Raw genomic sequence first — 12542 nt, forward strand, 5'->3', positions numbered from 1 at the left:
CTTGAAAACATTATGCTGAGTGAAAGAAACACGATGTATGACTCTATAAAATGCACAGAGATAGAAAGCAGATCAGTGGAAGCCAAGGGCTGAGGGCCGGGTTGGGGGCAGGCAGAGTCAAGAATGATCACTTCGTGGGTACACGGTTTTCTCTGGGGGACTGTGACAATGTTCTAGAACAGACAGGTGACGGTTACACAATGCCGTGAACGCGCTGAACAGCCCAATGGTTCATTTGTTAAATTGATTTTAGATTATGGGAATCTCCCCGCAATTAAAAGAAAATTAGAGAGAGAAAGAAAAAACATGGAGCGAGAGAGACGAACAGACAAAGCAGAGAAGCACGGAGGCTTCCGACACTTACGAATTTAGGCGGCGGCATGTTCAAGCTCAGATTGCTCAAGGCGACTTCGTGGCCGCTCTGCGCACAGGCCACCAGCCTCAATGCGACATAGAAACCCTGCAATCCAAGAGGGGCAGGCGTAAACCCCACCCGGCGGGCAGCGGTGGCGGACGAGCTGTCTGCAGTCAGGGGCTTGGGGGCCCGAGGCGTTTCATTTCGCTTCAGCAGGGGAGCCCGTACATGCTCAAGTCTCTTACAGACTCAAGCAAAGCCGGTCTCACCCTGGGAGCACTGCTTAAGTGAATGTGCTAAAACAGACTTAGCCCATTGCTTTCTGAACGCTATAAAATTTCAAACAGCTGTATTTTCAGAAACAATGAGCTCTCAACATTTAAGAAATGCTAGAGTGTACAGTTTTAAGTCTAAAGGGTGGTTGAACTATGCACTGACTTTTTAGAAATGGTTTGGAATAGACACAGCTGTTTGGGGCCTGACACTCACAGCTCAGTGGATCCCCCTGGCCTCGCTGAACAGAGCATCCCCCCTCACCCCCTGCTCCTCAATGGCCGGGCGTGGACTTCCTCTCCCACACAAGGACCAAGGACCTGAACTAGGGGCCTTGCCTCCTCCTCACCCTCCTCCGAAGCGAAGACTGATCATGCCACAGGCTTAGAGGACTTGTGCAGGATCACCTAGTTTTTCTAAATTGATCAACAGGCCTAAGAACATGAATTCTTTTTAAAGCTATAAACACAATTATGGTTTTAAAATCTCCTTCACAGAAATGTGAGCACTAGAGCAGCCTGTCTCAGGCTGATGTCTACAGAATGTCCGTGTAGCATGCAGAGAAATGGGGACATCAGTAAAGTTAGAAGAACTGCATTCAGCAAAGATAACAGCGTTCTTGGGGCTTCCTTGGTGGTCCAGTGGTTAAGACTCCACACCCCCAATGCAGGGCGCAGGGGTCTGATCACTAGTCAGGGAACTGAGATCCCACATGCCACATGCTGCGGCCAAAAAATTTTTAAAAAGAGAAATAAAACAGGGTTCTCTCCCACAAAGGTCCTCTGAACCCTCAACACACAAACGTGCGCTATGAATCTCCAGCAAGGGAGGAGGCGCGCATGGTGCTAATTCCACAGGTCGGATCATGGACAGTGAGACACCAGGAACCACACCCCTTGGAATAGAGTTTGGGGAAAGACTGAACTAAATTAAAATATGACCAGTTAAAAATCATAAGTACTAGCTTCCCAGGTGGCACAGTGGTGAAGAATCCAACTGCCAATGCACAAAAAATCTAAAGCACTATAACATTCCACTTATGGAATATTCTCAAAATGATGGGATCACATCAGAGAAGGAACCAGTGGTTGCCAGGGCTCAGGGTGTGACACCCAGGGGGCAGCATGAGGGGGACTCGTTGGGGGCAGTGAGAATGTCCTAATCCTGACAGTGGCCGTGGTTACCTGAATCTATGCGAGTGATGCAATTACACAGAATTCTATACACCAGGGACAACACCAGACCAAAGTGCCTACGCACGTGGTCAGCTCTGGGTGAGGCCCCTGGTCTAGCGCTGCACGGGACCTGAGCACCGTGCCTTGGGGAGACAGGGAAAGCACACACGGGAACAATCTCAACTCTTTTCTGCAACTTCCCTGAGAGTCTAAACTTACAGAACGTTGGGAAAACATCTGAGTCACTTGTAACCACACAAAATATTAAAAAGATTACGCTAACCAGGAAACATGGCTCCAAGAGCTCAAGAGGCCTTTATTTTGAAATGAAACCTTGGCGCTTTAACGGTCTGATGGCCCCACTTATGTCTGGTGACACCTGTCGGTGGCGACGACAGGGAGGAAGTGAGGGGCGACCTGGCCTGGGGGCTCTGGCCCAGCCCTTCCACTTACTGTGTGTGTACGTGTATGTACCTGTTTGTCCAAGTACCCTTTACCTTCTGGGTCGGCCAAGTCCCATATCTGTGGAAACACAAAAGTGCTCGTGAGTGTGACCTCCGATCATTTCCTCACCACACAGGAGCCACCGTCGCCACTCACCCATACACGTGAGCCTCATGTATAGGTCCCAGCAGGCAGACCCAGACGAGGTGAGCAGCCTGGACCCCTCCCTCTCCCCAGGGAGGCACATAGCAGGCAGCAGCATAGTCCAGAGAACTCCCAAGTGTACTAGGCTCCAAGGCCAACATAAAGCCACAGCTAAGACCCCAAGATCGCTCAGGCCTCTTGTCCGCTACCCATGCAAAGGGGGGCAGCAACCCTTAGAGCATTTGCATCCACCAGTTATAGCCCTGAGAGGTTCGCAATGGCCAGCCCGCTTCCCAAGAGGAGTACAGACCCCATGAAGAGGGGTCTGCACAGGCTGGTCTCCACCTGCCAGGGGAGCCCTGAGGGTGTTTGCAGAAGAGAAATCGCTATCGTTCATCACATACCTTCCCAAGGATAATGTCTGAGAGCCCAGACTTCTTTAGAAAAAGTGCAGCTTCACTCGCCCCAACTCGCCCTGTGTATGCTGGGTCTACCTGGAATTGGGGAGCAACACGTGAGATAAGGCTTTGGCAGCTGAGCAGCAGGTAAAGCAACACCCGTGACACTGGCCGCTGGCTGACAGCTGGGAAACAAAGGGAGGGGAGGCCTCTCTGGGTTGCAATTCACAGCTGGGGGTTTCCAAGTCACTCCCTCTCTAAGCTCAATCCGGAAAGACACTAGTGAAAACTTACCTGCTTGTAGTAAGACTCATATAATGGATTTCCGGTGGGAATCTGTAAACAAAACCACAGACATTGGTCAAACATGGACACAAAGCCTCTCTTTAAAAAAAGCGTCATCCCCTCAATCTGTCATCAGGAAAATACATAAATATCAAAATCAAAATGTAGGCACTTTAAATGTCCTCTCTACACAGACTCCCTGGAGGAGGAAATGGCAACCCACTCCAGTATTCTTGCCTGGGAAATCTCAGGGACAGAGCAGCCTGTCAGGCTCCAGTCCAAGGGATCGCAAGGAGTCAGACACAACTGAGTGACTTAACAACAAAAAACAGAGACTGCAGTTTATTCTCAGACAGACATCTCACACTTCCTCAGTTTAGAAAAAGGAAATGCTAATGCTCTCAAATAAGTCCTGATTCCAACACAAACCACGCGGTTGTTCAGGAGGAGTGGCAGCCCGGGCTGGTTTCCACTCACTGACCGATGGGATTTCGGTGCGTCCGGGAGCTCACAGGAACAGACACCATTATCCTTTGAGACTGTGCTCTGGCTGCAGAACCGGAACAGGAATCTCCACAAGTCACCATGAATCACCAGTCACACCAGCTTCAGACTGGTTTCCCTGCTCCAAGGCTTATCCCCACCCATCTGGTCTTCCTCCAGCCATCCACCCGAAGGACTGGGCAAAAAGGTGCTGACCAGCCCCAAGCACCAGGAAAGACTCGGCCGGTGACAGCCTCCACTAGGACAGGCAGGAAGTTCAAAGTCCTGAGCTTGGCACGGAAGACACTCCGCGTTCCGGCCACCAGATTTCCTAAGATGCTGTTCAGAGAGATAACCACCTGATCTACAGTCAAGAGGCTAATTGAGACACGCCTGGATTCAGCTTGGTGGTGGTGAAACCCTCACACATCCAGCAGCCTCTGTGGGGTCTTCCCAACCTCAGCAAGCCGCCCCCCAGTGGCGAGAAGATCCGCGGGAGTGTGCCAGCAGGGGCAGGAATTCAGCACCCCTAGAGTTGGACTGTGAAGAAAGCTGAGCGCCGAAGAGTTGATGCTTTTGAACTGTGGTGTTGGAGAAGACTCTTGAGAGTCCCTTGGACTGCAAGGAGATCCAACCAGTCCATCCTAAAGGAGATCAGTCCTGGGTGTTCATTGGAAGGACTGATGCTGAAGCTGGAACTCCAGTACTTTGGCCATCTCATGCAAAGAGCTGACTCACTGGAAAAGACCCTGATGCTGGGAGGGATTGGGGGCAGGAGGGGAAGAGGACAACAGAGGATGAGATGGCTGGATGGCATCACCGACTTGATGGGCATGGGTTTGGGTAGACTCTGGGAGTTGGTGATGGACAGGGAGGCCTGGCGTGCTGCGATTCATGGGGTCGCAAAGAGTCGGACACAAATGAGCGACTGAACTGAACTGAACTGAAGGTGTTTTATTGCGTGAAAGGAAAAGAGTAATTCACCACCTCTAAGGTCTTTTATTGAGTGAAAGGAAAAAAGCAGGACACGGCAAAGGTGCTGCTGATTCAGGGAGCTGAGAAAAGCGAGGAAGACAACATCGTGCTTAATCGTATGGAAGGACAGGTGTGTAAACAGCTAAAGAGAAGAACGCCGGGAGAAATGAGCACCGGATGACAGCTGGGATGACAGTGTTCATTTTAAAAGTCTTCAAACACTGTTGTGCAATTTTTCATAATGAACAAAACAGGGGAGGTGGGTTCCTTTCAGCTACATTCACTGACTTGAACCAGCTCAACACTTGCACGCTACTGTGTGGTAAAAAATCACTTCAGTTTAAAAATAATGGCCAGATTACGGTCAGCTTCTCCAGGGGATGGCAACACCTGCAAACACAGGAAGAAGTGAAAGTACACGAACAGCGGCAATAGAGAATGAAAATAGAAGAAAAGGAGTATAAAGCCCAGAAAGGGAGGCAGAGGGAAGTCAAAACAAAAGAAAGAGGGGAAGTCCTGAAAAGACAGAAAAAGAGAGGCAGAGCAATATGAAAAAGCAAGAAACGGGCCTTCCCTGGTGGTCCAGTGGCTAACACTCCACCTTCCCAAGGCAGAAGCCCACGGTTCAATCCCTGGTCAGGGCACCATTCCCCAAATGTCGTAACTAAGACTTCCGTGGAGCTGCACCTAAGACCTGCTGCAGCCAAAATGAATAAATAAATATTTTTAAAATACACTACTGTGATAGATAGCTTTAAAAAAAAAAAAAAAAAAAAAGGAAGAAAGGAGGGTAAAGGCCGAAGCTTGAGAAAGAAAAGACAAGGACACCAGTGAGAAGACACGAGAGCTAAGCGGGGACTTCCCTGACAGTCCAGCGGTTAGGACTTGCTGCTTTCATTGCCATGGGCCCAGGTTCAAGCTCTGGTCAGGGAATTAAGCAGTGTGGCACGGCCAAAAGAAAAAAAGCTAAGCGTATAGCAGCTACGGCAACTCCCTGGCCGGCAGCTTCCTCCCACCCCAGGCCCTTGCAGATACCATTCTGGGGGAGGCTGTCCCCTTAGCTTCTTATGACTTAGACAGTAGTGACCACCATCACACCCTGTTTGATCACCAGAATTTAAAATTCCACTTGAAATCATAGAATTCAACAGCAAAAAACCAAACAACCCACTATGACCTGAAGTCTTCATATGCCTATGAAGAAATAGGCAGAGGATCTGAACAGACATTTTTCCAAAGAAAACATTACAGATGACCAACAGGCATGTGAAAAGACACTCAACATCACTAATCATTAGGGAAAGGCAAATCAAAAACTACAGTACCCCACCTCACGCTGGTTAGAAAGGCTAGCACCAAGAAGATTAAAAAAGAACAAGTACTGGTGAGGATGTGGAGAAAAGGGAAGCCTTGAACACTGCTGGTGGGGTGTAAATGGCTACGGCCGCTATGAAACATAGTACGGAGAGTCGTCAGAAAATTAAAACTAGACCTACCATACGATCCAGCAATGTTACTTCTGGATGCTGATCCAAAGGAAATGAAAACACTAACTCAAAGGAAAACAAACAAACAAACACCTCCATGCTCATTGCGGGATTATTTACAATAGCCAAGACCTGGAAGCAACCTAAATATTTACTCATTGATGGATGAATGGATAAAGAAAACATGGTGTGTACATACACAGAGAGAGGAACACTGCTCAGCCCTTAAAGAAGAAGATCTTGCCATTTGTGACGATGAACCCTGAGGGCATTATGCTAAGTGAAATAAGTTACACAGGGAAAGAAGATCTCACTTGTATGTGGAATCTAAAAAACAAAAAACCAAACCCACAGATACAGAGAACAGACAGGTGGTTGCCAGAGGTGGGAATAGGGGGTGGGCAAAATGGATAAAGATGGTCAAAAGGTACAAACTTCTGGCTATAAAATAAGTTAGTTAATAATATTGTATTGTATACTGAAAGTTACTAAGAGGACACCTTAAAAGTTCTCATCACAAGAAAAGAAATTTTACAACTATGTGTGGTGATGGATGTTAAGTATTGTGATTATTTCACAACATGAATAACAAATAAATAACAAATCATCACGTTGTACAAGTGAGACTAACATAATGTTATACAGGTCAACTATAATCTCAATTTAAAATAATTAACTAATTAAAGGTCTACATGCTCTCAAAAACACATCACCCTGGAGGAATACGGCCAAGAGAGGAAGCAGAGTCAGGCCGGCTGTTTGTCACCTCTCAGTAAAGGTGGTGGTGCTGGGTCCCAATAGTACATCATGTACTCGTAGTGCATGGGAACAGAATTCAAGACCACAGGGACCCCCCCTCCCAACCTGGACAAAGGTGCCCTTGTTGCTAGCAATCGGAAAGGCATGGCTCTGAAACGAATTTCCAGTGGTATTTTTTTTTTAAGATCTCATGTTAGGCAAGAGAGAGGTTTCTAAGCTACTGTGATCCCAGTGCAAACCAGAGTTATGGTGTTTGGAGCACCGAGGGTTAATAACTGTCTCAAACTTCCCAAAGATCCCCTGGAGAAGGAAGTGGCAACCCACTCCAGGACTCTTGCCTGGAAAATTCCAGGGACAGAGGAGTCTGATAGGCTACAGTCCATGGGGTCACAAAGAGTCGGACACAACTGAGTGACTTCACTTCTACTTCTTCAAACTTCCCAAATGCTTCCGAATCAGATCCACGATCAGGAGAAACAAGACCTTAAATAGTCCAGAAAAGGCCCTGAAGCCCCAGGCCCCAACGCCTGGACTGTCAGTGCTAAGAGCTCCTCTCATAGGCAATCTGTAGTCAGAGGTCGATCCCAGATGACCTACAGCTAATGGAAAACCACAGAGTATGCCTCACTCATTCCTCACTAAATACAGGAATCAGTCTGGGTAACCTGGGACAATGACAGCAGGTAAGAGGTTCTGATTTAATTACACATACGTCAGCCACTACATAAGCAGAAACGGGCGGGGAAGGGGAAACATCAGTAGATCTAATTGGCACTTCCTCTTACCACACAACTTCCCCCCAGGGACAGTGGAGTCATGCCTGCCAGCTGCCCCATACATGACTGCAACAAAACTGAAGACAAACGCTGCTAAGGCCTCGAGCCCCTGGATGACAGGCAGAGGCCTGGGACACAAGCAGCTCACTGCTGCGGGCAGCCACTCTGCTAGGACAGAGCCCCGAGTGCTGACAGTGGGCACCAGAGCTGCCCACCTCTGTCCAACCCCGAAGTGAGGCCAGGGCAAAGGCAGAAAGGGAACAGGCCGGGGGACAAGGCCTCCAGTCTTCAGAGGCTGCGGACAACTCAGAGATGGCTTCAAGAACGGAAGTCAGACAGAGCCTGTGCAGGAGGGCGTTCTCCTCCACCAGACCAGGGTGCTAAGGGGCCACCTTTGACTCTGCATTATTCACTGACATTCAGTATGACTTTCACTTTGGGGACTTTCCTGTAGGTCCAGTGGCGAAGACTCTGCACTCCCAATGCAGGGGTCCCGGGTTCAAACCCTGGTCAGGGAACTAGATCCTGCATACCACAACTAAGACCTGGCACACCCCAATAAATAAAAACCCCTGAATCTGATCCTTCAGCTGGTCTCCTAAAACACTAAGAGAAGTTTCCAGGGCCTCTTCACTTTATCCTCCAGCCCAGAAGTGAAGGTCGCTCAGTCGTGTCTGACTCTGCAACCATGGACTATACAGTCTATGGGATTCTCCAGGCCAGAATACTGGAGTGGGTAGCCTTTCCCTTCTCCAGGGGATCTTCCCAACCCAGGGATCAAACCCAGGTCTCCCGCATTGCAGGCGGATTCTTTACCAGCTGAGCCACAGGGGAAGCCCAAGAGGCAATGTACAGATGGGGAGACAGACAGGGAGGGGAACACAGCAGGGAACAAGTTCACATCCTTTTGCCGGGAGGCCTTTAAAACTCCACAGTTCATGCAAGTGTGTGCAATCTTAACACTCGGGGAAAAGCAGCTTGAGATGAGGAACACAGCAGTTACTACTTTGGAGGGGAAGCCCTGAGGATTGGGCTTTCTAATCCTCTCAGGACTGAGTCCATCAGCTCTAACTCCTGCTTTCATACAGGGCAGGAGCTCCTCTGCAAAACAAAACCATGATCGCTCCCTTGCTTGTTTCAAAACGTTTCTAACGTAAACCCATTTTCACTTTTACTTTTAGAAAAAAGTATCTATAATTCCTTGTTCTGATAAATAGTGGATCACATTCACTGAATGCTGTTTTCTGTCCTGTATCTCATTTAATTGTTTTCAACAATGCTACGGGGTAGATACTACTGTTTGCCCCAATATACGGGTGAAGGGACCGAAGTTACCTTGCCTGGGGTCACACAGCCCAGGAGTGATGGAGCCAGAGGAGACCCAGGCCATGAGACACAAACCCACTCTGCAAAAACAGCCAGGGCGTGACAGAGCTGGACACAGGCCCACTGCACAGCCTCCTGTGCACACTCGCCTGAGAAGCTGCAAACACGTGACTGTGTCGTGGTAGACTGCAGTCAACGGACGTGGTCAAAGTGCAACACTTGACTTCAGCACAAGAACTGACCTGAAAACCAGGGCAGCCTGCCATTTCCTCAGGAAAACTGAGACTCCATAATGGCCATGTTTCTCAAATCTATTGCCAAGTTTTGCAGGAAGTTAGGCACATACCACCAGAAGACATCCCTGTGTGAGTTCCAACTCGGAAAGCCAGATACTGAGGCCAAAACAGGGCTAGAGAAGTGCTCACTTGTTAATCCCTGCATTTCGCCTTCCTCTTAGGTTCCCCCGGCGGTGTGCACAACCATCACCCCGGCTGTGTGTACAGCCCTCCAGGCAGGCCAGACCACACTCTGCAGCTAAGGAAACCAGGATATAACTCAGTAGCTCTCACAGAGCATCAGCAAACACTGGGGCATCCTGAACCTCCCTGAAACTGACAGTTCCCTCCAACTGCTGGATCCAAGGCTCCTAAGCCACAGCTAAGGCAAACACTGCAGGAAGAACTGAGACAGCAGAAAGAGCCTTCATAAATACTGAGGACAGAGATATCCCAAATTTAAAAAACCAGCAAAGGATAAGAAAAAGGCAATTCTGAAAGAAGGGATGCAGCAAAGTTAGGGGAGATGTTCAGTTTAGATACTGCAAAACAGCAGGAAATGCCAGTGTGTGCCATCAGGCTGGCAAAGGTGAAACACGACCCGGGCCCTGCCAGTAGGAAAATGAATTGGGTGGAGGGGTTTTCTGGAGGCCAAGGCAACATGTGGTACACCAGCATGCCCCCGACACGCAGGTCTAATGGTCTAACGTGACTCCACCAAGTCTTCGTTGATACAGATATGATTACTCTAAAATTAAATAGAAAGGCAAAGCAACTAAGATAGCTGGAACGATGTTGCAAAGGAATAGAGTGGGAGGACTCTGTCCACCCGATCCCAAGGCCTGCTATAAAGTTCCAGGAATGCAGACAGTGTGGCACTGATGGAGGTAAAGACACACAGAACCATGGCCCACAGCAATGAGCCCAGCAGCAGACCCATGCCCAACGGACTTCTGACACAGGTGCGGAAGCCAGCCAGGAGGAAAGAGGCCTGTGTCCACTGGTGCTGGAGCAACGGGCCACCCTCCAGAGGGAGAATGAGCCTGGAGACGTTAAGTCTCACACTTTCTACAAAATTAATGCCAAGGGGACCACGAACTTAAATGTAAAGCCAGAAAACTTTCAGAAGAAAAACAAAGGAGAAAATATTCAGGATCGGGGGCTGAAGAGAGAGTTCAGACTTGCCACCAAAAGCCTGATTCAAAAGGAATCAAAAAAAAGAAGGAAATCGATAAACCGGACCTCAACAAAATTTAAAATGTTTGATCTATGAAAGACTCTGATAAGTGGATGCAAAGACAAGCCACAGACTAGAAGGAAATACTGCTGATCCTTGAACACTGACTGTGGAGGTTAGGGCACCCACCCTCTGCACAGTTTAAAATCCAAGTGTAACTTATAGTCGGCCCTCTGTATGCGGCTCCTCTGTTCCACATCTATGAAGTCAACCAAACTCGGATCAAGTAGTACTTGATTGTAGTACACATTTACTTAAAAAAAAAAAGTTTTAAAAATAAAGAAAAAGAGGCCACTCCTTCAGGGTTGGCCTGCTCAAGAAAGTAAAAAGAAAAGAAAAAATTCACATATAAGTGGACCTGCACAGTTCAAACCTGTGTTGTTCAAGGGTAACTGTATTTGTAAATCACATATCCAACAAAGGACTGGTACCTGGAATACATAAAGTAAAAGTGGAAGTGTTAGTCACTCAGTCATGTCCGACTCTTTGAGACCCCATGGACTGTAGCCTGCCAGGCTCCTCTGTCCATGGAATTCTGCAGGTTAAGAATACTGGAGTGGGTAGCCATGCCCTTCTCCAGGGGATCATCCCAACCCAGGGATCAAACACGGGTGTCCCACATTGCAGGCAGATTCTTTACCATCTGGGCCACCACAGAAGCCAGGAAGGAATACAGAAAGAACTCTCAAAACTCAACAACACAAAAAGGAAACAATTCAATGAGAACATGAGCAAAAGACATGAAGGGATATTTCACTAAACAGGATGTACAGATGGCAAATACGGACATGAAAAGATGGTCAGTATACCTTCGGCTGCAAACTGCAAATTAAAAACCATAGTGACAGGGAGCTATATTCAATATACTGTAATAACCTATAATGGAAAAGAATCTGAGAAGTTATATTTATAACTGAATCACTTTTCTGTGCATCTGAAACTAACCCAATATTGCAAATCAACCATACTTCAATTAAAAAAAAAAAATTCTCTTGAAAAACCACAGAATGAGGCCACCACACAGCTATCAGAACGGCTGAACAGCAAACAGTGACACTGGTGAGCATGCAGAGAAACTAGGTCACTTATACATTGCTAGTGGGAATGTAAAAAGGTACAATTACTCTGGAAAACACCCTGGCAGGCAGTTTCTTTAAAAAAACAAAAAAACAACTAACTAAACAGACAACTGTCACAGACCAGCAACTATCCTGGGCATTCAGAGAAATGAGATTTAAATTCACAGAATACCCTTACTCAAACGCTGAGTGCAGCTTTATTACTAATAGTCTTGCGAAACTGAAGACACGCCAGACCTCCTTCAATGGGTCTTTGTTCTAATGGACCATGGTCCCACAGCACCATGGACTACTACCTGGCAATGAAAAGGAACCCACTACGGATAGACACAGCCACCCAGGAGAATCTCCAGAGCACCACTGTAGTGGTTGCTGTGTAGTTGCTCAGTCGTGTCCGACTCTTTGCGACCCCAGGGACTGCAGCCCGCCAGGCGCCTCTGTCCATTCCCAGCCAAGAATACTGGAGTGGGTTGCCATCTCCTTCTCCAGGGGATCTTCCTGACCCAGGGAACAAACCCACGTCTCCTGCATTGGCAGGTGGATTCTCTACCAATACTGAGTGAAAAAGGCCCATCTCCAGAGGTTCCATACTGTATGAGTCCACTGCACATCATCAAAATGCTGAAATCACGGAAATGGACAGATCAGTGGTTGCCAAGGGTTGAGGAAGGAACGAGGTAGGAGGGAAGAGGGTGTGGCTGTAAAAGGGCGACCAGAGATCCCTGCGGGGACGGAACTGTTCCGCGTCCACCTGTAGAGCACGTGACTTTCTGGTTAGGTGTGAGCTCAGTCGCTGCAGTCACGTCCGACTCTGCAACCCTATAGACTGTAGGGTCCTCTGTCCGTGGGGATTCTCCAGGCAAGAACACTGGAGTGGACTGCCACCAAACTCAAAAAATTTTAAAGGGAGACTCAGGAGATTTCACAACCAAATGCAAGGTGATATTTTTAGCTAATTAGGGAAATTTGAATTATGGACTGGGTATCAAATAATACTAAGCAATTCTTACTAACTGTTTTATGTTGTGGTAGGGCACGGCGGTGATGTAAAGAAAACAGTCTCAACTACTA

The 12542-nt window shown here is 47.9% G+C and overlaps 1 protein-coding gene across 4 annotated transcripts in view; it reads right to left on the bottom strand.

The window, feature by feature from the left end:
• EPS15L1 (epidermal growth factor receptor pathway substrate 15 like 1) overlaps window positions 1–12542 on the bottom strand; it is a 105219-nt gene that overhangs the window by 77335 nt on the left and 15342 nt on the right. For all 4 annotated transcript variants that reach the window (XM_043467199.1, XM_043467198.1, XM_043467197.1 and 1 more), the window contains exons 2-5: window positions 3084–3125; window positions 2796–2885; window positions 2278–2325; window positions 365–460 (exon numbers count right to left, since the gene is read on the bottom strand). In XM_043467199.1, coding sequence (XP_043323134.1) covers window positions 365–460; window positions 2278–2325; window positions 2796–2885; window positions 3084–3125 — 276 coding nt within the window. The remainder of the gene's footprint in view (window positions 1–364; window positions 461–2277; window positions 2326–2795; window positions 2886–3083; window positions 3126–12542) is intronic.

The sequence above is a fragment of the Cervus canadensis genome, chromosome 4 (genome assembly GCF_019320065.1).
Source record: "Cervus canadensis isolate Bull #8, Minnesota chromosome 4, ASM1932006v1, whole genome shotgun sequence".
Taxonomy (NCBI): domain Eukaryota; kingdom Metazoa; phylum Chordata; class Mammalia; order Artiodactyla; family Cervidae; genus Cervus; species Cervus canadensis.